At 31.9% G+C, this 26,353-nt stretch overlaps 2 protein-coding genes across 2 annotated transcripts in view; one reads left to right on the top strand and one right to left on the bottom strand.

Annotated features, from left to right (window-relative positions):
* The window catches only part of LOC129234435 (TBC1 domain family member 22B-like), a 32,707-nt gene extending 21,531 nt beyond the window's left edge, over window positions 1-11,176 (top strand). The window contains exons 9-13 of the mRNA XM_054868435.1: window positions 1,372-1,492; window positions 4,101-4,283; window positions 4,405-4,532; window positions 6,198-6,293; window positions 10,717-11,176. Coding sequence (XP_054724410.1) covers window positions 1,372-1,492; window positions 4,101-4,283; window positions 4,405-4,532; window positions 6,198-6,293; window positions 10,717-10,854 — 666 coding nt within the window. The 3' untranslated portion in view covers window positions 10,855-11,176. The remainder of the gene's footprint in view (window positions 1-1,371; window positions 1,493-4,100; window positions 4,284-4,404; window positions 4,533-6,197; window positions 6,294-10,716) is intronic.
* Window positions 11,177-15,645: 4,469 nt separating this feature from the next.
* The window catches only part of LOC129234434 (succinate--CoA ligase [GDP-forming] subunit beta, mitochondrial-like), a 36,654-nt gene continuing 25,946 nt past the window's right edge, over window positions 15,646-26,353 (bottom strand). The window contains exons 7-11 of the mRNA XM_054868434.1: window positions 23,990-24,086; window positions 23,745-23,906; window positions 22,319-22,461; window positions 17,852-17,972; window positions 15,646-17,767 (exon numbers count right to left, since the gene is read on the bottom strand). Of these exons, the coding sequence (XP_054724409.1) occupies window positions 17,658-17,767; window positions 17,852-17,972; window positions 22,319-22,461; window positions 23,745-23,906; window positions 23,990-24,086 (633 nt within the window). The 3' untranslated portion in view covers window positions 15,646-17,657. The remainder of the gene's footprint in view (window positions 17,768-17,851; window positions 17,973-22,318; window positions 22,462-23,744; window positions 23,907-23,989; window positions 24,087-26,353) is intronic.

The raw sequence follows: 26,353 nt of genomic DNA, 5'->3' as shown, positions 1-26,353 counted from the left end.
TTATTAATTTTGTATTCCTTTCACAAGTGTCTCAAATATTAATTGTTTAAGAATATTTAATTTTTTTTTATAGTGTTTTAGTTCGTTTCAGAAGGACAAGGAGTCATGTCACACAAATTCTCACCTCCGTTACCTAAAGATAAAATGCCATTCCTCATTAGCACGAGGCAGTAATGACACCAAATTTTATTTTCCATGATACAAGGGAGCCCCCTTGTTTATTTTCAGCCATAATTGGAGTTGTAAGATTTTTGTCGAAAAACAAGAAGATAGATTTTGCTTTAAAAACTTAGTGTGGTTATTCTGACTTCTCACCTCCGTGAACTTGAATTTCGGGGATGTAAATTGATGTAAAAAAGGAAGTGAACATGTTTTCATATGCTTAACATGTGCAGATTGTAGCAATGAAGAAAAAAAAAATTCCATGAAAAATGTATCTATTAGGCCTATATTAATGGAAGGATCCTCACTTCCGTGAATCTCACCCTCCGAGACAGTCCTTATCAATGTCAGTATCTTTGAGGTAAAAGTAACTGATGGAGGGGAAATACATCAATAATAGGCATTCTACCAAAATTATAAATAGCCTGTATATACTCAAATTTACTAAATACTATTTTTAACATACATTTGAAGCTACTAATTAAGCTGTACTTTAATTAAGAGAGCTTAATAATATATTCCCACTAATCATTAAAATAACTGATTGTTTGCACAATTGACAAAACTACTACTTTGACATTAAATTAGCCTCAATTTTTTAATATTAAAAGTTTTTTCTTTTGTTTTTATTTCTGTGAACAAGGCATTTTTTATTTTTTTTAATTTATGAGTAAAATAATTGGAACTTAGCTGGTCAATTGTCTATGCTTACTTCTAGTAAGTAACACTTTCATGTAAGAATGAAAAAAAAAGAAAACAAAAGGTTTCAAAATTGAAAAATATTTGCGTTCAAAAGTTGCATTTTCTGGAGAATGACCCTTATACGTGCACGGGACACAATTGTCTACCCTATTTTTTCAAATTTGGCATCTTCAAAAGTCTAAACTGAGCTATTTGTGGAGAGGATGATGTAATACTAAATATTTAGAGCGCTTACTACTATGCCCTACACTATCAAGTAACTGTAGCTGGCAAATATTGGGAGGCGTACAAGAAGAACGCAGAGATTCAGCCTAATTCATGTATTTCCTAGCTACAGTTGACTTTTTAATTATCCCCATAGTTTCTATATTTTACTCTTGTTTTGCTTGTTGTTTAGTTGTTTTATTGGCGTATAACGGTATGTTATATGTGTATCTAAGTGTTATTGCTTTGAATTTAAAAAATAATAATAATACATAAATGCTGAAATATCTTTTTCTTTAATAGGCATTTGAACGTGTTTTGTATATATTAGCGATTCGGCATCCAGCTAGTGGATATGTACAAGGAATGAATGATCTTTTAACTCCTTTCTATGTTGTATTTTTGCAAGACTACATTCCACCTGGTCAGTATTTTTTTTACATCATGGTTTTCAATAAATCGCTGGTATGGAAAAAGAGTGCCACAGTACAAAATTTTTAATTTTCTCTTTTTTTTTTTTCACTTAAAGGTCTTCAAAAGACGTTATCTTCTTTGGGAAAAAAAAGACGGATTTTTTGTTTTGAATATTCACCACCTGAGAGCACAGCAAACTTACTTTTCTTAATGCAAATTGCCTGAAGAGTTCAACATCAAACGTTTCACCTGTAAAATTCCATTTCTTCGTATTGTGGCACTCTTCTTCCAAATGAGCGAAGTACTCTGATGTTTAAATGTTCATTAAAAGTGATTTGAAAACTAAGACCTTTTTTATTGAGAAGGATAGAATATTACTTATGGGTAGTAGTGACTCTTTCACTTTTCAGCTGGGCACAGTATCCTGTTGTCTTTTTTGGTGTTACCCTTTCCGACTCTCTCTGTTGCCCTTTGGAATAAGCATGGAGTACACATTTGTATTACAGTCATTCTTTGAATGATACAACTGTAGTATTGCAACCATCACCATGTTGGTGAAGTTATGCTTATACTAGAGCATGTAAAAGTATAAAATTTTATATGCACTTAGTGTTTGTTGTAAAATACAGTCAGACCATGTAATAAGGGTCAACCCTTGGGACTTTCAAACTGACCTTATAAGCAGGGTGGTCTTATAAATGATTCATGATCATTTGTCAGGTACTTATAGGTCATTATGGTTTTTAAGGCCTCACCACATATTAAATAATTTATAACAGAATTTCAATTCAACGAGCTGGAATTGTCAGAAGTGTGACCTTTTGTGTATAAATTTTTAACTGTGTAATAGAATGTTTGCTTCAATACAAAATAGGGTAATATTTGTTGACAGTCCATCACTTCAAGAAATTTTTTTACTGATATAGTTGCACAAGTACTCTAAATACTAGAAAATCACCCATCATGGTATGATGGGTACAAATTGCTTCTTTCTTAGAAAGATTTCCTGTAAAATTTGACATGTTCAAATAAATACATATGAGTGAGAAATGTTTAAGATTGATTGGGAAAAATTAAATTCATCATTGCCATAATGGCTTGAACTTAAAACGGATGGCCAAGTTATTTTATTCAATGTCTCACCAGACAAATAGTTTCTCATTGGATCTAGTTTTGCCTTGTTAAAACAATCACTTCTCTGCTTCTCAAACCCTGCCAAAAAAATTATTTAATTATAAGTAATATTACTGATTTTTAAGTGATGCAACAATGAAATAATGGCATCTCGCAAGCTATGGCGCGAGGTTTATTGTTGATGACGTCAGAGCAATACTTGATCAGGGATATTCGCTGTTATATTTATGAGGATGATTTTTACACAATTATAATATTTTTGATGTTCATTTTTGGTGACATCAGAGCATTACTTGATAAGGGATATTCACTATTATATTTATGAGGATGTTTTTTACACAATAATAATATTTTTGATGTTCATTTTTGGTGACATCAGAGCATTACTTGATCAGGGATATTCGCTATTATATTTATGAGGATGATTTTTACACAAGAATAATATTTTTGATGTTCATTTTTGGTGACATCAGAGCATTACTTGATCAGGGATATTCGCTATTATATTTATGAGGATGATTTTTACACAAGAATAATTTTTTTGATGTTATTTTTGGTGACATCAGAGCATTACTTGATCAGGGATATTCGCTATTATATTTATGAGGATGATTTTTACTCAAGAATAATATTTTTGATGTTCATTTTTGGTGACATCAGAGCATTACTTGATCAGGGATATTCGCTATTATATTTATGAGGATGATTTTTACACAAGAATAATATTTTTGATGTTCATTTTTGGTGACATCAGAGCATTACTTGATCAGGGATATTCGCTATTATATTTATGAGGATGATTTTTACACAAGAATAATTTTTTTGATGTTATTTTTGGTGACATCAGAGCATTACTTGATCAGGGATATTCGCTATTATATTTATGAGGATGATTTTTACTCAAGAATAATATTTTTGATGTTCATTTTTGGTGACATCAGAGCATTACTTGATCAGGGATATTCGCTATTATATTTATGAGGATGATTTTTACACAAGAATAATATTTTTGATGTTCATTTTTGGTGACATCAGATCATTACTTGATCATCGATATTCGCTGTTATATTTATGAGAATGATTTTTACACAATAATAATATTTTTGATGTTCATTTTTGGTGACATCAGAGCATTACTTGATCAGGGATATTCGCTATTATATTTATAAGGATGATTTTTACAAAAGAATAATATTTTTGATACTGCATATTCAATGTCAAAAATTAAGAGTTATTTTTTACATCAGGAAAGATATTCTGAAAAAAACCTTCCAAACAGAAATGAAGATATCAATGGGGTGCTTACTAGTACATTTCTGTGGCCACTGTGACAAAATTAAAAACTCCTTATCCTAGAAGAAAATCTGTTTCATTCGCTATAGAATTTTTTATTTTATTTATTTATTTTTTGTGCTTTTTAATAAATATTGCATATAGTATGTTTGACACAAGAAAAATCCTTATTTTTCATTACTTTAACATAGGTTCTGATGTCGAAAGCTACGACGTGAGCAAACTTTCCCGTGATGCGTTGCTGCAGGTTGAAACTGACAGCTATTTCTGCATGGAAAAACTGATGGATGGCATACAAAATAACTATACATTTGCTCAGCCTGGCATTCAACACAAAGTTTATTTGTTAAAAGAGCTAATGAAAAGAATAGACGGTTAGTTTGTATTTGCAATATTGATAAACACTGGTCACTTTGAATTCTATTTGGATTTAAATCTATTAGATTGTATGTACCCCAAAAAATGCATATATTTATTAGTTTTCCCCCCACCTAGCTCCACTTCATGCTCATTTAGAACACCATTCCATAGAATATCTCCAATTTTCTTTCCGGTGGATGAACAATCTACTCATGCGTGAGCTGCCTTTAAGTTGCACTATACGATTATGGGACACATATTTGGTTTGTATTTTTATTTTCTAAACTCTATTAAATTCATTTTGGCCTCATAAAGCAGACTATTTTTCAAAATAAACAATTGCGGTAATCCACGAAAAGACCAAAAAAGATAAATATGCATAAATGAAATGTATTAATGAAATTAATCCCTTTGTTGCTTTTTTTTTTTTTTTTTTTTGTAAATTGGTTCAGAAGTTCAATCAATAGAATAAAGTATGCAGAAAGAAGAACAGCTTTGTTCTATGAAATTATTTTTAATGCTATTGCTGAGTCTTTCAATGATTTCACAACTGTTTCTGTTACATTGCATTGGACATTTATTCTGAAATTTTCATGGTGTCTGTTTTAACCGAAGGAGGATAATTTTGATTCCTTAATCATTTTTCAAATGGTTAACTTTGCAACCTAATTCACTTAACCAAAATAAAGTGCACTGCCACATTGGGGCTAACAAATTATGGCTATAAAATCAGTACCAGAGGCCTTAACCTTATTTCCCTCAGTCCAATTGACTGCACTGTGAATGAATCATTGCCTTAGTTCAATTAAGAACCAAAATAGTAATCTCCATTCAAGTGGAAGGACCACAAAAGATACTTCTGCCGGTGAACATTTACTGCCACCAAGCCAAGGGCAGATCCAGAAAATATTCAAGGAGGGGGCGATTGCTTTTCACCCTTTACTCTTTGGAACTTCAATTTCTAAAAATTTTCGAAGGAGTGTACTGAACCCCTTGCTTACCTATCCCTAATATTATCTAAGATCGTCTAAAATTGAGTTTTTGGTACTTCAATTTCGAAAAATTTCCGGTAGAAAGTACTGGTCTATATCCCCAGAGTAAAAAGAGATGTAGTACGATCGAGTTTTAAAGACTTCAATTCCGGAAGAATTCCGGGAAAGAGCTCCCTTTCTTTTAGCACCATCGAATATTATGAAAAATTGCTGTTTTGAAACTTTAGTATTGAAAATATACATGAAGAAATTTCCTGTCTCTCGGCTCAAGGAGGGGATGATCGTCCCCATGGCCCCTCCCTTGTATCCGGCCTTGCTACCAAGTCAACTAAGGCTCTGATTCACCCTCAGTGAAGTGAGATTAGCGCATCAGGCAGGGCTTTACTTGCATGGGATCACAGCTCCTGTACTTTTCTTTTTCAGTGATTTCTTAAAGTAGCGTAAATAATCTACAATAAGTCGCTAAAAAAGTAATATGAAAATCTCTCAGTTCTTGCAGTATTTAACATCAAATTCTATTGCAGTAAGTGATGCAAAGAAAAACAATTTTAAGAAATAAAAATAATCTCTGCAGTCTTATGTTCTATAAGAGATCTCACTCATCAAATATTCACTAAAAAATATCATAACATACTATTTAACCTTTAGATTTTTCAGTGAACTTTCTCAGAAATATAAGGGACATTCATTCTCTTTACAGGTTCAAAAAACAAATTGTCCTCATTATTTTTACTAAAACTGGAATATTATAGTTTAAATTTGCTATTAAATTATAGTTTATACTCGCTATTTAATAGTTATCTGAAGACACTGATAAACATATAAGTTGTTTTGATTATTTTCATCATTATTGATAAAGTTTTCTTCTCATGTGCTAAATTATGAAGCATCAAAATTCGATGTTTCAATAAATGACGATATCATTTATCATTCTAGTCGGAACCAAATGGTTTTAGCAGATTCCATCTATATGTATGTGCAGCATTTCTCCAGCATTGGTCCAACAGTTTACTGCAAGAAAAAGATTTTCAGGTATTGATTTTCCCTAACATAATTAACTACCTGTAGGGATTAACTTTGTCAGAGTGTCAATAATAAGCAAAGGGATGTTAGTGACCTTTTTAAAATTATGAGTAAAAGTTCTGGGTATGGGTAGGCTTTTATTGAATATTATTCTGGATCATGCTATATAGTAGGCAGCACCTACCAGGAGTAGACCATGCAGTAAACTGTCTCTTGTCCCAATGCCGAAGAGAAGTTCTCCTCCCATTTGTACTGGCTATCTCCAAATTTTTAATTTTGCCACTTACATCCCTTTGCTTCTCACTGCCTCATTTTTGGGCAACTCCTCCTGACTGCTTTTGTTCAACTTATCTTATTTTTAATATTTATTATTTAGGGTTTTTATCAAGTCTTGCATTAATCACAAAAATAAATTTAAAAAAAAAATAATTTAAATTTTGACCTTTTGAATTCAAATTATGTTTTTCGCAATCACGAGTGTGTGTGTGTATGTAGGCATGTGTTTATGTGTGTGTGGGGGTGTGTGTATTTGTGTGTAGGGGGTATGTGTATGTGTGTAGGCATATGTGTTTGTGTATGTGTGCAGGTATGAGTGTGTGGGTAGTTGTGTGTATGAGTTTGTGTGTGGTGGGGAATGTGTGTGTGTAGGCATATGTGTTTGTGTCTGTGCAGGCATGAGTGTGTGGGTAGTTGTGTGTAGGCATGAGTGTGATGAGTGTGTGAGTAGATATGTGTAGGTGTGTGTGTATGTGTAGGTGTCTGTATGTATGCTTGTGTGTGTATGTATGTGTTTGAGTGTGTTTGTGTGTGTATCTGTTTGTGTAGGTGTGTGTATGTGTGCGAGCGTGTGTGTGTAGTTGAGTATGTATGCTCGTGTGTAGGACATGGATGCAACCTGGAGACGACTTTCGCTATAGAAGCAGCAGCGTGAGGAGCCGGTCGACGGTGATGGTGCGGAGGGTGGCGATGGGAAAATAAAATGATAGCACATCAAAACAATGAAGTGAGAACAATAAGCAATCGTGATTGCTCAAAAAAAAAACTACTTCTAAATTATTTTGATCCTTATCCCAAAATGTTTTTTTCACAGCATTGATACACTTCTACATGTGCAGCTTTTGTAGTTCTGAGAAGAGTTAGTCAATTTTCAGTTTTGCACCAGCCCAAACTTACCTTCTGGGAAATGAAGGTCTGGTCATACAAGTCCTTAAACTGCCGTTTTAGGATTAGCAATACATGTTACCAGGGCCTGATTTAAGTGTAAGCCCATGAAGTACGGGCTTTGGGCCCTATAAAATTACAGAAAAAAAATCATAATGAATGTTTCCATTTGTTTTACACTATAAAAGTTTTCTAAATGTTTTTTATTCTAGCATTAGTTTAAAAATTAAATTGTTATTGCTGGCTCTGTTTTAACAAGGTTTATGAGTACAGCGGAGAACTAACTCTCTTCCATGGAGTGAGAAAACTATCTGGAGTGACATCTAGCTCCTCAAATGTCACTCCATGTTAGTATGGAGCTCACTATTACTGCTTAAGGCATTTATTTTGTTTCTGTTGATTTATAATATTTCAAGATGTTTGAATATTTTGTGTAATTGTTTACTTATGCAATTCAAAGATTAAATAACTTCAGTACTTCCTTTCCAAGGTTAATTTGGGGACAGTTGAAAACATTTTTGGGTCCCCCTAAAAACAGTACTTTTTTTCTTTTTGCAAGCAATTGGAGACCGGTTTGGGGAAGGAAAAGACTTTGTTTAAGGTATTCAGTGACATTATCAATACATATATATATTTACAACCTCGGTTTACTGCAGCTTTTATAGCCATGCAAATGTCAATGGGATCAACCAAAAAAAAAAAAATTATAATGGTACATATTGCACCACTGATTTTTTTTGGAGGGAGGAGGGGGGTATCAGTTTTTTTTGGATGGTACACCATTTCTCTTGGGGTGTTGGGAACCTCTGCCATGACTAAAAGATTTGCGATTGAGCGAGTTCTTCGATTCCACAAGTCAAGGGGGCCACCAAAGGTTTTATGCTTCCAGTCCTAAAATATTTAAATCGGGACCTGGTTAAAACCAAAGATTCTTGAAAATTAATGACCCCTCCCCCCCCCCTTTCCGCCTGAACCACTGGAGGTTTTTTCTTTCACATATGAGGAAATGAGAAGCAAAGGGATGCAAGTGGACTATTTTAAGTTTCAAGTAAAACATGTTGTAAAAACACGTAAAGTAACAAAAGTAAAACACGTGTATTTGGACATTTTCAAGTTTTGAGTAAAACGCGTTTAAAGATAACATCCTAGGTAAGCTTTCATTGAAATTTTTTTCTAAATCATGCTGTACAACAGCACCTACCAGGGCTACTAGTAAAATCTCTTATCTGAAGACAGAAGAGATGATCACCTACCATTTGTACTGGTTATCTCCAAATTTTTAATTTTGCCACTTGCACCCCTTTGCTTCTCACTACCTCATATGCCATTTTTTAGTGTTTGATGTTAGCACCACCTTCATGCCTTTTACTATGATGGTATAAGGATTTAAAAAAAAAAAAAAAACTAATTTGAATTCTAAAATTTTGAATTCAAATTATGTCTTTCGCAATCACGAACTGTGACAGGACCCTAATCATTGGAGTTATTAATTCTAGAAACGCCTCCTGTCCCCCAAGCCTGCCCCTCCTCCAGTGCGGTTACGTGTGCATAATTGTGTGTGTGTGTGAGGCTTGTGTGTGTACGTAGACCTGTGTGTGTAGGACATGGACACCATCGACCAGGAGAAACGGATTCCAGGAGGCAGTGCTCGGAGCCGCGCCTGCAAAGGGCGGTGTTGCTTGTGTCCCTGGTCCAAGCTGAACAAGAAGTTCCGTCTAGAACTAGACGAGCCTACTTTCCCGTATACCCATACTACTTTCTAGTACCTGATCAATATTCTCAAAAATAGCTAAAATCGCAAATTTTTTCAAACATATTTTTTTAAATATTTTAAGCTGATTTCTAGGAATAAAATATTCCTTACTTTTCTTCGAAAAAACGAACAAATAAAATAGCAGCACCTTTTAAGCAAAGCAGCTAATACACTTCTTTCCATTAAAAAATTTTTTTAACAGCTTTCAAAACGAAAAAATAATAATAAGTTCATTAAAATAAATACATCATATAAAAAAAAATCGTTTCTTTTTCCCCTGTTGCCGAAAATAATTTTTTAAACGAATTAATGCACTTACCAAAATAAAAAAAAAACAATAAAATGTCAACTTAAAGAAATAATTTTCATTGTCAAAAAAAAAAAAAAAAATCGTCTGCGCATATTTTTCGAGTTTATTCACCGAAAACTAAATACCTAAATTAAAACTTTAGCGTGAAAATAAAAACAAATCATATCAACAATAATTATTTCACAGTTAAAACCACAGCAGCGGAGTCGGAGTCAATCTCATTTTGGGATAAAAGAGTCGGAGTCGAATATCCAAGAATCGGAGTCAGTCATTTGTCCTCCGTGTATAAATGTTTGCCAAAGCTACGAAGTCAGAGTCGAAGTCGGGGAGTCGGAGTCCGATTAATTGTCGGGAACAAGAGTCAGAGTCGGTGTCAGGTCCCCCTAAATTCTTGGAGTCGGAGTCGGGAGTAGGTCGTCAAGAGCTATTTCCAACAAAGTTTGTTTGAAGTAAATCCGCCTTCAAGTACGGAATCTACATTGACTTTCAGTTTCCCCGTAGGCGCTAATGTTAAGGGATTTGAACTGTTCAAAATTGAACGGAAAATTGTTCAAATCAAAAAGATATCTTATATACAAGTTTTTTATCAAAAACTTTTTCCTACAAAGTTTGTTTGAAGCAAATTCGCCTCACAGTTCGGAATTGCTTTGAATTTCCCCGTAGGCGCTAATGTTAAGTTTTTTTGAACTGTTCGAAATTGAACAAAAAATAGTTCAAATCAAAAAGTGAAATATGGGAATGAGGTGTCCTCGCCGAGATCTTTCGAACAAAAAAAAGTTTGTTTGAATCGGACTATTCATTCAAAAGTTATTAGGGGGGGACAGACAGACAGACCGACAGACATTTTTCCCCATCTCAATACCCTACTTTCCAATTTTTAATTTTTCAATATTTATTTAATTATTTTATTTATTTTTTACTTTTTTTTTGTTTTTCACGATATTTTTAAGATGCATTAAGCCTTCTTTCATGCTCTTTTCTTCTTTTTCTGACTTTTACTGGGAAAGTAGGCTAAAAAGGAACCACAACGTCAAGGACGGTCAAGTGAGGACAATAAGCAATCGCGATTGCTCAAAAAAAAAAGTGGTATAAATCTTTAAAAGTTTTTTAAGTCAAAATTTCTTTATCTGGATGAGACTTTACAAAATGCAGTAAAAATACAGAGTGTTCATAAACAAATAACAACCTAACAAAAAATCTCTTACCAGGGTCTCATGATAAAGCTTCAAAATCTTCCAACTTCGCATTGGACTGACAAGGAAATTGATGTTCTCCTTGCTGATGCCTACAGATTGAAATACATGTTCGATGATGCACCTAATCATTTACAATCCAAGGAAAATTGAGATTGATTTCAATCACAGGACATTCAGATATGTGAATTAAAACTTTAAAAAAAACTTGCTCATAAAATACAGCCATTTTGTATCTCATGCTGAATTTGTTTTGTGTATTGAATCTCTCAGTTTTTAAACATAAAATATTTGTTGTATCTTGTTGCTACAGGGAGAGCTATAAAGACTTATTTCCTACAAATTATGTTCATTAAATAAATACTCATGATGTATTCATTTCTCCTTTCATAAATAAAATATATCATGTATAATTGTATATAAAATATAGAACTTATTAAAATGTTTTTGAAACTTGTTTAAAATATTTCTATTTATTTCTATAACAATTATTTAGTGAAAAGTGCTAGTGTGAAAAGATGATGAATTACACAAGTTTGTTTTCTGCCAATATTCCAAAAAAAGCTAGTGCATCACACATACATTCTAATACTGCCATAAGTGCAAATTTTTAAATTTTGATTTTACAGTGGTATTGCAGAGGTAACATTTTAGACTTTGAACTGAAATACAATTAAACTAAATAATTATATAGATATTGACTAAATCAAGTTTAATTGTATTTTGGGTCGGAAGGCCAGGGTGTAATACTGCCATAAAATTACGAATTTACACTTATGGCATTAGTAAACTGGATGTACGATACATATAAACATATAAATTAAATCTCCCAATAAACTACAGAGAATTTATTACTATTCTGTATTTATGTTATACAGTTGAACCCGGTAGCAGATTTTTCAGAGGACTGCAGACAATTTTTCCAAAGAACAAAAAGAAAGATAGAATAAATAAATAAAAGAAAAAAAAAGAAAACTTGGCAAAGATCATATTTTGACCGGAAAGGGGATGGATGCTTCAGCATTTCAGCTAGAAAAACAGTCGCCTAAATTTTAAAAAACCAAAGCGGAATTGGATGTTTTATTTAACTGCAAACTAATGAAAATAACTTAAAATTTTTACCTTATCCTCATTGCTTTGGATGCTAAACATTTTTCGACTAAAGTATAGTCTCATGAGGATTTTTATTTTTAAATTATTTTTTGCAAAAAATTCAGAAATTTGCATCTTAATTTTTGGCATAGTGGCCATGTTTGGTCATTCCCAAAATGTTGGTTTGGTACGCAAAACTCTTTTTTGTCTTTCATGAGAAAAGCTATCGGCGTTAAGTCTGAGCCTGTCTACTGCCTTAGAAACGAACTTTATTCATTTTCTGCGAGGGTTAGCAGGAGCGGTTTTTTGGCGCCATTTCGCCACTCATCTTATCACCTTGTGTAATAACACGGGTTTTTCCAACATTAAGCTTACCTTGGGAAAACGAGACGCACCTCGTTATTTAGCAACAGACAGGCAGGGGCTTTTCTCGTGACAGTCGGGCAGTACGTTTTCATAAACGGAATTGGATGTTTATTGCAATGCTAACTGAAGAAAAGTATGCAAAATGTGTTATTTTTCCGGCTAATTCTTAATTATTGCCTTAAAATGCAAAATTTTATCTTTAGAATATTATCTTATCTTCATTGCTATAGAGGACAATGTGCTAAAATCTATTTCATATAAATTGTAGTTTAAGAATTTTGAATTTGTTACTACTTTTATGTAACGAATTCAAAAATTTCTATATTCATGAATTTTTCGCATGGACGCCATGTTTGGTCATTCGCAAGATTGAAATAGACGAGACTGTTACTTACGTAAGTTTCCAAAAACAGAATTGGATGTTAACCCTTATATAAACTGTTGGAGATAATTTCTGAGTCTTGACCTTTACAAGGGACTTGTGTATTTTATGAAAACTAAAACTACTAATAATGCTGCAGATTATTTTCAACTGCCCAAAATAGTGTCACAGACTGGCTAGAAAGTTTCTGCTACTGGGCAGTTGAACCTGTCTATCTCGAATGTCGAGAGTTCAGAAAAAAAATTAAAGAAAGACAGGCCTCAAGATATGGAGGATTTCAGTTTTTCCATTTAAATCTAGCGACTATGAATTGTTCAAACAATGCAAACACTGTCGGTGAACTGAATAAAAATATAATATACAAAGAATGAAGTAAATTAACTAAATAAACAATTCATAATGATTTAATGCAATACCATAATACATACCTCAATGAAAAAAAATTGTAACTTAAGTTTGAGGATTGACAATTTTTGTTTCATCTACATTTCTTTTTAATTTTTTGATCACTGTAAATTTTGCTTTTGATTCTTCCTCCTACTACCCGCCCCCATACTCTTTCGCTTACCTTTCTCTGCTTAGCAGGAGAAATAAATGCACCACTTGTCCAGTTTGTCAACTTAAAGTGTCACGTTTCATCTCTTCCTCCCCTGGTGGGCCAGTCAATGTTTGCACCTTGTATTCGCTCTGTCCCTCACCTGAGGCTGGGTATTGTCCTCCATTATTTCGTATTTTAGGGCTAACCTCCTGCCTACTTTTGTTCTTTAAACCGTGAAAAGAAAACAAGGTTGTGCTTCAAATTTCTATCGCAGTGAATTTTGAGCTTTGAGAAGTAGAGGTTTTGCGTATGAAATATTTAAGAAAAGCAGGGAAAAAAGCATAAGCAAAAAAAGAAAGAGCTACCCAGTTTTTCGAGATAGACAGGTTTGACTGTAGTCGATTTCAAAACTTCCTGTTTTTCAATTCCTGATGAATATTGGCTACCTCATATTTTTGTTTCTTTTTTAGAAGTTTGCAACCTTAGACACTAGTTATGCAAATTAATTAATAGTGTATATTCTTCTCTGGAACAATGCCAGGATTCTGAAAGTGATCTCTATTTGCTTAATCAGAGCTCCAACATCTTAATTTTTGAAAGGGATTTAATTCTTAATGGCAGTTTGCTTGTAAATATATAAATGAAATTTTATGGACAAAGTTATCTTAAAGTCATATGCTCCATATACAGTAATCGACACATATTATTCATACATGAAATACACCGCCATCTCAAGTCATTAATAGTCGAGGACTTCAGTTTCGTGCTTATTAGCACTCATTAGCCCGGCATAGGAGTGATTGAGCTGCATGGTGGAAAACCTCTTAAGGAAGCCAAGAGTGCCAAACAAACTGGTAGCTAATGCAGAATTAGCACTAACCAGACAAGTGACCGAAACAAATGGTTCTAAGATAAATACCTTTGTGCTGAACAGTAAAATAAACAAACGTAAAAAAAGCACAAATTTTCAGATTACTGCATACACCTGTTTCCGCATTTCAGGGAATGCCTTCTTCAATGCAAAAAGTAAAGAGCTTATGGATGAAAAGACATCCGAAAAAAGCTTTTGTCGGATGTCCTAGAAAGTTGAAATTTGGTTTGTAGACTCCTAGTGGGGTCTAGTTGTGCACCTCCCCTTTTGGTTGCCTTCGGGTGTTTCTAAAGGGGTCTTTTGCCCCTTTTTGGGGGAAAATCATTGTTAATTTTGATGTAAACTCAAGTGGTGTTATTATTTGACAGGCACTTGGCGATATATCGCCAGTCTTTTGGTCTCCAAGTTTTGTTGCCAACTTGGCGATTTTTTTTTTTAAATCTGTCTCAATTTGGCCACTGTTGGTGATATTTAGAGAGTAAACTATTGAATCACATTAAAATTTCCAGTAATGCGGAAATGACATTAAATTGGAGTAAAAGGAAGTCATGTGACGCACACATCAGCTCGTTTTTTTTTCTGAAGTATATCACGTGTTCCATAGCAGTAGTAAAGCTTGCTTTGACATTCCTTTCTGATTTGAACTGTTTTGTTGGAAGAAAATCATGTGGAAGGGTTGACCATAATGCACATGACTTTCTGACCATTCTTTGAATCTTGCTCAGATGTTTGCGGAAAGCTCTCCTTAGGGGAATAGACCTCCCAGAGTGTCTCTGTTATTCCTCTTTCAGCTGGGGGCTTTTAGTTGCGTGTACAGAAATATTCTTTAGGGAAATGGGGATTTATCGTAAATTTTTATCTTTTGTAATCATTTATCTTTAAAATACTTCCCAGGTTTGAGCAACTCCTAACCGTACACTCTGAGAGGTATTTAAACTCCCAGAAGTTATGATAAAAGGACCGACCAGCAAAAATATCTTTCCGAGTTTATTGGTCGTTTTGTAGTGTCAATGTATCAAAAGGTACTGAAGAATAATTTTTATCATCTTAAAAGAAAATCATCCGCACACTTTAAGTGTTTTTGTTTATTCAATACCCTTGCTTACAGGTTCAGTCTATCAGTCAATTGTTTAAAGAATGTTTTGTTGAGGCTTTTTGAAAGATAGATCATCTTAGGTTTAACAGTTTTGGTTTCTCAGATAAAAGAAATTTGATATACTAAGTTCAAAGTCAAAAGAAAAATAAATAAATAAAATGATTAGTGCTATAAAGAATCATTGCCGTTTATCCTATCCTCTATTAATTATTCTTTTCCTGTTATGTACTGTATAAATGTAAAAAATATTTCAATACATGATTGCAACCTTGTGTTCTTATTGCACAAAATGCATTTAATACAGAGCCTAAAAACTAATAAAGTGAATTGATTTTCGAATGCAAGCTCAACAGAAAAAGAAACATTGAAATCCCGATAGCAAAATGGGGAGAAAAGTGCTGTAACAATGTAGCAAAAAGCAACTCCGTTTGTTATCTGCAGCATGCAAGTTAAGGGTTTTCAGGCTGATAATGGAATGGGTTAAGGAAACAGTAAGCTCAAAGTGTATAAGATTGAATAACCTTGTTCAACTGATTTTTACGTTTATTATATGCAGTACAATCAGTTGCCATTAAACTAATGAAAAAAACAGCCAAGCATTTCATTGCAAATATATATTTTATTTTCACTCAAACTTTTCCTTGTCTAATTTTATTCTTTGAAAAATGACTGAACGTTCAATTACAAACGAAAAAATATTTTTCATTTAACATGTAATGATTAATTTTTTAAAAAAATTAGTTCACTCAACAATAGCAACAAAATATACATTTTGAATTATGAAAAAACAGTGCTGTCCTCCAAATATTTGATTTTTTAATGTAAATTAATACTAACAATAAAATAAAAATAATGTCAATTGGTTTCAAACCTTTTTTTCTTTTGATGAGTCCTCCAAACCCCAAGATGAGTACGCCAAAAAAAAAAAAAAAATTCCAGCTACAGCACTGAGTTAAACTATTGTATCTTTAGCATAGTCAAAGACATCACAGTTCAATTTTATTCCTTTATGTTATGATTTATAAAATATTCACTTTACAAAAATAAAAATGACTTATAAATATTTTTATAACCTGTGTACTTGAATTGATTCCTCTTTAAATCAGGGTTTGATTTTCTCAAATCGACTTCAAGGATTTTTGACATTAATTTTGTTACATATATCTGTAAGATGATGTTTAAAATATATATTTTACGCGATTTCCATGGCATTGTTTTTTACAAAAACATAAAGAAAAACCAATTTATACTTGCATGACCTTAAATCACATTTAATGTTTAGAATAATAGTACACTAAATGTTGAAAAAAAAAATGAGTAAGTTTAATTAAAATTCACTTTTACTTTTGGAATCTGAAACGGGCTTAACAATTGTGCTGTTTTATATGAGCACTTACTTTTTTAAACTGAGTACACTTTAATATTTTTTCTATTTTAATACTTGATAATGTTTTTACTACCCATTTAGCAAAATCATACGTTCAATTTCACTACATGACTCAAAGTGATCAGAAGCAATCTATATAAATATATCCATGCAGTCTACTAATGATATTAGGATAATTTCTCTAAACATTTCATAAATGTTACGGTTCAGAAAGGTCAACACCTGTGAAAAGAAATGAATTTGTTTTGGATACAGCTGTTTCATAAATGTGTATGTTTTAGCAAAGGATTTTTCATAGCCATATTAGAGTATAAAAAACTGCAATATTTACTTTGATCTTCATTTCATTTCCGAAGAATAACAGCAATATAGCTAGGTTCTGAAAACACAATTTAGCTCTCAAGTAATGACATTACACAGAGTGTGAACTCACATATAGACAAGCGGAGAAGGATCTCGATAGCTTTGTTAATTGAAGCAAAGTTGTAAATGCAACATATTTTATATTTTGAACAACAGACTCTAAAATTAAAATCATTTAAAAAGTAAAAACTTTGTAAGTAAATGATTTTAAACAATGATTTTTTTTTAAACTTCATTTAAATCAACAAACCCTGATTTAATTTGAGGAAAATGAAAACTTTTTTTAAGTGTATACAAATCAAACAAGTACACATCTCAACCTTTAAAAATATTAATATAGTCAATATATGCATAGAAATCTAATTTTAAGCTCCTTAGATTTTAATAACAAAATATTTTTTTATACAGTAAAAAATGGCTCATTTTCTTTACAAATAAATACAGCATAAAATGAGTTATGAATATAACTTCATGTAAATCAATAGAAATTAATACATAGCCTTCAAAGAACAATATGTCATTTGATTTTGTACATAGTTAAAACATGTGGAAAGTAAAAGTAAGTACACATGAATGTATGAAACAAATGACAATATGATTTCTTAACAGTTTTTTAAAAACTAAAAATACTAATACTTAAATGTTTACTTAAAACATTTTAAAATGAACCTATAAAATTATTAAAATTGAAATCTTATTTTTTAGTTTCAAATTTTGAATTATAGCACCCAAAATATCAACAAGCTAGGAATGAAAATATAATCTTATTTTATACGCTCTAAAATTAATTTAAGATTCTGGCTATCTCATATAGCAAGAATAAGTCATAAATTAAAAAAAGTTATAATTTTTGATATGGTTTCACTGAAGACTAGCTACAGCTTTTCTAGCTGCATCATCAAGATCTGTGGCAGTAACAATTGGAAGACCACTATTTGCAAGAATTGCTTTAGCTTCATCTACATTAGTTCCTAGAAAAAAAAAATTAGTATGCTTTAATAAAAATAAATTTTCACAAAAAAGAAAAAAAAGAAATATAAGAAAAATATGCATACCTTCAAGTCGAACAACTAAAGGCACTTTTAGTTGAATATTCCTACAAGCATTTGTTATTCCTCTGGCAATAATGGCACAATTGACTATACCACCAAATATGTTAACTAAAACTGCTTTCACCTAGAAATGAAATAAAAGATTTTAAATTAAGGAAACAGAGAGAATATAACTATTTTCGAGGTGTGTAACCAGTTGTTCAAATGGCAACAGCATAGATATATCTTGACTAGAGATGTAAAATTTCCAAAAATTTTGAAGTTGGAAAAAAAAACGGTTTTTTTCGGGAAAAAATGGAAAAATTGATTTTTTTAAAGAATAAAAGTAGGGTTTCTTAAAAGCTCTGTGTTTCTTGGAAGATATAAAGAGTTGAGCATTAAAAAATATTTGTAATCCACGCATCTTCTTTTTCTGCTTGACAGAAATGCACATAAAGGTAGGTTTAATTCGAAAAAAAAAAAACTTTTTGTTTTATAACTGAGAGCTTTCTTCATCAAACACCAGAAATAAGTTAAATCATCGCTCAACCAACAATATTGGGTAAGGTGTGTTTAATCACAACAATTAAGTTTGCTATTTTAGATTGCCTTTGAAACTTGAAATAATAATAGTAATTATTGATTGATATTGTTTGAAAGAAAAATAAGTATGATTTCCTTTTCTTGCAATGTAATTTTACTGTCTAGCAATGAAAACTATTAAGTTTTGATATTTTTCAATCCAGTCTAAGCCCAAATCAAAACTAAATAGTTTTTTTCTTTTTCTTTCAAACAAACTCCAAACCAAAACTGCGCAATGGTTTCTAAAGCTGAACCAAAACTTAAACTGGAGATTTAGTTTATTCATACGGCCGTGCTAAGCACAGTAGTAAAAGTAGTCATACCTGCACTTTTGAACAAAACTGAGTTATTGAAGTTTTCCTCTGTTTTGTACTTTACTTAACAAATAAAATGTTTTAGGGTCATTTGATCTAAAACTATTTTTCTTTAAAATATTCTGAAAAAAAAAAAAAAGATATCTGAATCAAATATATGGAAAAGCCAAACTTTAAAACACTATCTCAGCTTGAACTTAACTAGATTCCACTTTTGTGCTTAGCATGGCATTATACAGGGTGCGGCAAAACAAAAACCAAAAAAAAAAAAAAAACTCTGACAAAGATTGCATCATTGAATGGAAGTAAAGTAATTTCATTTTAATGAGTGTCTTATCTATTTTTGTCACTCACTTTATTATAAAATAATTTACAATGTATCTCCTAGTTTATGTATTGTTTTTTAGTTTTCTTACAATTTTAAGCAAAAGACCTGCTATTTTAAAGTTGTTTAACCAAGTTAACTACAGTTTGTTTGCTTGTTGTGCCTCGGCAAACAGTATTTGATGCGGTATGCTGCTTCAAGTGGCTTGGAAATCATAGTCGATGTCCAGAAAGTGTACAAAAATGAACAGTGAACATTTCAGTTAGTTGTCAGGTCATCCAAAAGTGAGTTCAATGAAATCCTTTGGTTTCCACGAGAGAAGTGGTTCGTAAGAGGGGGAATTTGTGGCCAATAAGTGCAACTAAGGGCAAAAACAGCTCAAACAGAAGTTTTACCAGTTCCAAAAAGTTCAGGCATTCGTATGACTCCAAAGGTGCCAGAATGTTTGAGACGGGCCGCAAGTCCACGTTGAAAGAGATACCTTTCACTGGTTTACCATTTAACCAGTTCATAACCACCAGAACAAGAGGATTTGGTCTGTAAACCCTACAAGCACCTTAGAAAATGTTAAACATCGCCAAAACACAAAATCAGGCTTTGTCTCTGATGAAATCAGCACAAGCAACAAAAAATCTCTGGCTTTTTTGTGAATGAGGGCCATAAAATGAGTCAAAAAGTGTACCAGAAGGACATTATAGAAGCTGTTGTACTTCTGTGGACCTAGAGCACCTCAGCACAGCAATGTAGACTGGACATTTCAATTTGACTCCACACCAGTTCATACGGCCAAAACAACAAGAGTAGTGCAAGGCACATTGCTTTTGACATGATATCATCTTTAGAGTGAACGCTCTACTCGCTAGACCTCAATCTCATTCATTACACTGTATGGCCTGTTTTAGAGTCAAAGGTCTACCCTAAAATACACGTAAGTTTGGATTCTCCAAACCAATTGATTTAAAGGGAGTAGGATTGATTAAAATACTTCCGGACCTTGAATGAAAATGTCAATAAGCTAGTGTACCTCTGTATTACTTCAAAAGGCGGTCAATTTGAAACCTATTAATTTATTGCTTGTTAAAGGTCTTCTCAAATTATTTTTTGGGTTTTGTTAATTTATCTTTACTAATAATAAAACTGAAAGTCTCTCCGTCCAGAGGACGTATGTAGGATGTCTGGATCTCTGTGACGCGCATAGCGACTAGACCGTTCGGCCGATTTTCATGAAATTTAGCATAAAGTTTGTTTGTAGCATGGGGGTGTGCACCTCGAAGCGATTTTGCAAAAATTCGATGTGGTTCTTTTTCTATTCCAATTTTAAGCCCATTTTTCATATAAATTTCATAATATGGGAAAGAATTTGTTTATCTTTCTTCTTCTTTATCTTTACTAATAATAAAACTGGAAGTTTCTCTGTCTAGATCTCTCTCTGTCCGGATTTCTGTCTGTCTGTCAGTAACTCTGTGACGTGCATAGCGCCTAGACCAATCAGCCGATTTTCATGAAGTTTGGCACAGAATTAGCTTATAGCATGGGGGTGTGCACCTCGAAGCGATTTTTTGAAAATTCGATTTTGTTCTTTTTCTATTCCAATTTTAAGCCCATTTTTCATATAAATTTGATAATATGGAGAAGAATTTGTTTTCTTAATCTTTATCTTTACTAATAATAAAGCTGAAAGTCTCTCTGTCTTGATCTCTGTCTGGATCTCTGTGATGAGCACAGCACCTAGACCGCTCCTCGGATTTTCATGAAATTTGGCACAAAATTAGTTTGTAGCATGGGGGTGTGCACCTCGAAGCGATTTTTCGAAAATTCAATGTGGTTCTTTTTCTATTCCATTTTAAGAACGAAATTATCATAAGATAGACGAATAAATTACGAAATTATCATAACGTGGAACCGTAACATGGGCACAAGCCAATTGGCGAGATACGAAATTATCATAACGTGGAACTGTAACATAGGTACAAGCCAATTGGCGAGAAAATTCACCACACATTATTTGTAAATACACAGGCGAACCAAAAGACCTTTTAGTTTTTCTATTACGGGCAAAGCCATGCGGGTATCACTAGTTTTTAATAAAGTTACATGGAAAATTGCTTGCCCTTTTTTTTGCGGCACCCTATACATTTGATTCGCACAGTCAGCAGAAACATAGTTTTGTGATTGAAGTTATGTTTGTTTGTTTTATGAAGAAGGAAAATAAATTCTTCACTAAGAATATTGATTTGATTTTTTTTTCTGCAAAAATATTAAATGTTTTTTGATTAATATGCAAATTGTTTTATTATACAACAACTTGCACCTTTTGTGCCGTTATTTTTAGAAAACTTTTCCAATTCGTTCATTTTCAAAAATGTAAGTTATAACTATTTCACTTTGCACCACATTCCCCTACATCTTAATTTTATTAAAAACATGAAATAATTGTCAAAAGAAAGACAATAAACTAATTTGAAGTAACATGGGTCAAAATAACTTCTATTTTTTAAAATGATTGAAAAATTTACAGGATGCAAAAGGATTGAAATTTAAAGCGCAGCACACGATTTTCGGCGAATGTAAAGAATTCTTTCAATGGAAAAAAATGAAGGCAACTGCTTTTCTTTTCTTGTAGTAAATGTTTTTGGGGAATAAAATCTCATTTTTGGCGCAATTTGGCGCAAAAATTGCAAATTTGGCCATTTTGTATCAGTTTGCATCAGAAAGTGAAAATTGGCGCAGTTTGGCACTGATTTTCCATCTATAATATTGGCACTAAATTTAACTATCATATTGAAACAATTTTGTTCGTCAGTTATTTGAATTTAAAATAAGTAATGTAAATTCTTCGTATGGGAGAATGTCAGATGGCCACTACTGAAATTTTCAGATTTTGGAGTGGCCACTGATGGACCAAATTTAATTTTTAGGAAAAAATTGAAATTCTGGCATTTTTAGAAAATGGGACGATAAGGAAGAGTTGGGCCATAATACGCTCATTGAGTTTCAAGAGAGGCAATTAATATTGTAGACCCACAGTTTAAAAATACACTTTACTGTGGCCACTACTACAGCGTTTTAAACCTTTAAGTGGCCACAACTGAAGCGCTGGCCACTACTGGTGTGTTTAACTTACACCCCTGCAATGATTTTTGTCAGGAAATGCAGAGTTTCGGTTTTAGCAGAGAAACTTCGCAAAATGCAGAACAGTAGGCAACCTTGAAACATTGAAAAACGAATTTTCCCAAACCTGTAAAAAGTTCTTAAAATATATTTACTTACATTTTCATCAGATGTCAAAATTCTAAATGCTTGAAGGACTTGCTCTTCTTGAACCATTCCCCCAACATCTAAAAAGTTAGCAGGACTACCTCCATACATATGAATTATATCCATTGTGGCCATGGCAAGTCCAGCACCATTGACTATTAAAAAAATAAAAATGACAATACAGTAGAATACCTTTATAACACCGACCTATATAACACAATTCTCTATAAACCGCACACAACTTTTCAGAAGTAAACAATAGATTTTTAAGTTTAAAAAATCCCTTTGTTTTACCTTGCTAACATAAAAATTGTTAGGAAAATTAAATTTTGAAACAGTTTTTCATATTTCCAGCTTAATTCAAAGCTTTTAAATGAAAAATAATATTCACAGTAAAGAGAAAATATCAGATGGCTCTTGAAAATGCAGCTGTTATGCAAACTATGAAGCTGGCAGAAGTGCAGGATAATTCACTTTCTTATAATTGCAAAGCATATTTATTTGTGAATGATTAGTTGTATAATTAGTGTTTTAATACTCATTGCAGATAGAACTAATTCTGAAGTGCTAATATATATATATATATATATATATATATATATATATATATATATATATATATATATATATATATATATATATTCTGAACATTAGTTTCAAAATTTGTGAAATGACCTATGTAATGCCAAAACCTGTATAACGCAAAAGCTCTGGTCTCAAGGTGTGCGTTATAACGGTCTTCTACTGTAATACTTGCACTGATTAGCTTAGATCACAACTTAATTTGTAACCAAAATGTGTTGGAGCTCTGTATTCTTCAGAGCTTAAATTTATAAAAAATTATTATATTATTTTAAATAATTTATTAAGTAGCCCATATGTGTAATTTTATAGTAGGCTAAGAAATTTGGTAGATTTTAAGCACTTAGTTTAAAGAATTTGTTTTTACTTTTTATCGGCTAACATCTGTAATCCAACTCTAAAGAGAATTTTTTGTATCTGTTGTCCTAATTATAATGGGTTTTTTAAGGGAATATTGTCTTTATTCTAATGGGGGGTTAAAATCAATATTGTTCTTATTATAATCTTGGACATAATTTACAATTAATTAGTGGTACTTAGGAACATAATGCTTCAAATTCCCACCGTAAAGGAGATTCAGTTTTATTTTAGCTATAAGACAAATCAGTTATCTAAAATTCAATGTTACAATTTTGAAAGTAAATTCAGCGTAGAATAAAATTATTAAGTGAAGAAATTTTAAACAACAGTCGTTCATTAAAGGCTTTTGTTGAAGTGTTTTATAATGTATACAGAAAGTTCATTTAAAAAAATGGCATATCGAATATCTAAAAGGGGCTTGGACCCCCTTTGTCACAATTATAGGTGATTATATAATCTAATATATATTGAATAAAATTTTAGATTGAAATATTACCCATGCATGCAATATTGCCATCCATTCCAATGTAGTTCAGATGATACTTAGATGCTTCAACTTCTCTGTGATCACTTTCAGAATGATCATCCAATGCAAATATTCTTTTCTGCCTAAATTCCGCATTGTCGTCAAAATTGAGTTTTGCATCAAAGCAAATAACTAAACAGAAATAATGAAGCAAAACTTAACACAAAAGCCTTTTTTATTCATCTCAAAAATATATTTGTTAAAGCAATTTTTACCTCTCTTATCTTTACTTTCCCCAAACGGATTGATTTCAATTTGTGTAGCGTCAACTTTTATGAAAAGATCATACAACTTTTTGATTTGCTGTGCAGCCTGTTGAAAAGAAAAAAAAAATTAAATAAATAAATACGGCCAAACCTCCATATAACAAAGCAGCAAATTTCTGGAAAAAAATTTGATACATAAAAATTTCGATAAAAAGAAACAACCTTAGTTTATCATAAAAATCTCCTACAACATTAGAACTAAAGCTGATTTTCATGTGAAACACAATTTCTAATTTATAAGAGAATCAGATTAAATGAAAGTTAATAATTAATAAAATAAATGTGAAACATTTACTGAGTACTCCATAGTTTCTAAAAAACCAACTGTCATTCTGTTTCATGTTTTTAAGTGAAAGTTTTCTGGAAATTTCAGTACTTTAATTATCGCTTTCCAATTTCTCATAATAGCAAGCATTCTGCTTGTGGAAATACTAAATTTACCAGTAATGACATATTTGTGCCTTCATATCTGGTGTACAAATAAGTTTTAAATGATTTTTCCTCAAGTTTGACTATTGTGAAAAATAGTTTCATATTAATTTTTCAAAGTATTGTTCATCATTTTTCAAAGTATTGTTCATAATTGACGTGGATTCTACCAGAAACAATTTCTCTATGGAAATTTGCTGGGATTTCGACACATAGAAATTCTTGATGTAAGGAAGTTCGATATATGGAGGTTCGTCTGTATAAGCTATTATATCTAATGATGGCAGGAAGCAGAGTTTGGCCAAAGCGGTGAGTAACGAAGCTTCGTTGCTGTAGATATTTACTTTTAGCATTGAAAAAAAAAGCACAATAATTTATATAATGTCATATTATGCTGCATACAGTTTAGTGTTTCTTAGTTTAATATATTTTCAGCATATGTAAGTTTGAATTAATATCACCAATCAAAATATTTATCAGGAGGCAAAAGGACAAAAGAAATAGCATTCTTTATGAAAATGTGGAAACATTGCATCCTATTTTAAAATAGAGAGACAAACGATCAAATTGTATATAGTAGCAGGATAACAAACATAGAAAACATTTTATCATGTGGCAATAACGAACATGGAACACATTTTACAACTTTAATTGTCTAAAATGCGCACACAGTGGGCAACCACCTCATATTTGGCTTAATGAAAAATAAATTAATAAGTTTTTAATTACTTCTTGACAATCATTTGAAATTTTTACAATTAGAGGTTTTAGATAATCTTGATCAGTGACTATGTAATTGGTTACATTTTGTAGACACATTAATGCATTTACATAAAAACTTGGATATTATACCTATAATTATTAAACAAAATAAAATTCCTTAAGGGTGCCATTATGGGCAGATCTGCCCTAGTAGAAAATAACACTAGTGACACTATTATTTTCATAAGTTTCAAAGCAAGAAATGTTTTAAGAATTCTTCATGAAATATATTAATAGCTTTGTTTTAAAACAATTAGTGTTGTATGCATAATTATTAACTTCAATTATTTAACTTGTAAATTAAATATAATATTTTATCAATTACAGAAGGGTTTCTGGTTCAATACACCCAAACTTTTAAGTTAAAAATAAATTAAAGACAATATTTCATACAATAATAGTCCAAAAAAAATAGACAACATAAATCGTCATATTGCTGAATAGTCAGAATCACAGCTCATGATTTGGTCAGGCCGAAGCTGCGTTCTAACGTTCTAACTCAAATTATATCATTATTCAAAATTTTATTCAAAATTATCTGCAATTTTGAGCTTTCAGTCCTTAATTCATAAATGTATAAAAAGAACAAATTCATTCATTTGTTTTATTTATTTATTTATATCTTTGCAGAAAAGCAACTTTGGGAAATACATTAGCAATAAAAACATTATGAAAGCACAAAAATTGTAATGCTGTTTTTTTATCAGACTTTTTTTTTTTTTTTGAATAAAAGTAATCATTTTTAATTTCAGAAAACAATTTTCACAAAAGGTTATGAATTTCCATTAAAACTGTCGGGAAGCATAGTTCAACTCATCAATTATTTTGGTGTCATTCAGCCCTCCAAAGATCACTTTGCACTTCGAATTTTGACTTATTTAGTTTTATTTTTTTTTTTTTTTGAGTCTGATAAATACTAATTTTCATGGCAGCATCTTACCTGTTACATACCAACCAAGTCATTCTTTAATACTTAAATAAACATTTTAAATACAATTCAAAAAATGAATTTTTAAAATTAAAACGCCAGAATTAAGGAACCATCAATAATGTAAAAGAAATCTACTACAGTCGAGTCCCGACTTACGCGAGGGATGCGTTCCAAGACACCTCGCGTAAGTC

This window comes from Uloborus diversus, chromosome 1 (genome assembly GCF_026930045.1).
Source record: "Uloborus diversus isolate 005 chromosome 1, Udiv.v.3.1, whole genome shotgun sequence".
Classification (NCBI taxonomy): domain Eukaryota; kingdom Metazoa; phylum Arthropoda; class Arachnida; order Araneae; family Uloboridae; genus Uloborus; species Uloborus diversus.
This window is presented reverse-complemented; position numbering and strand designations above follow the sequence as displayed.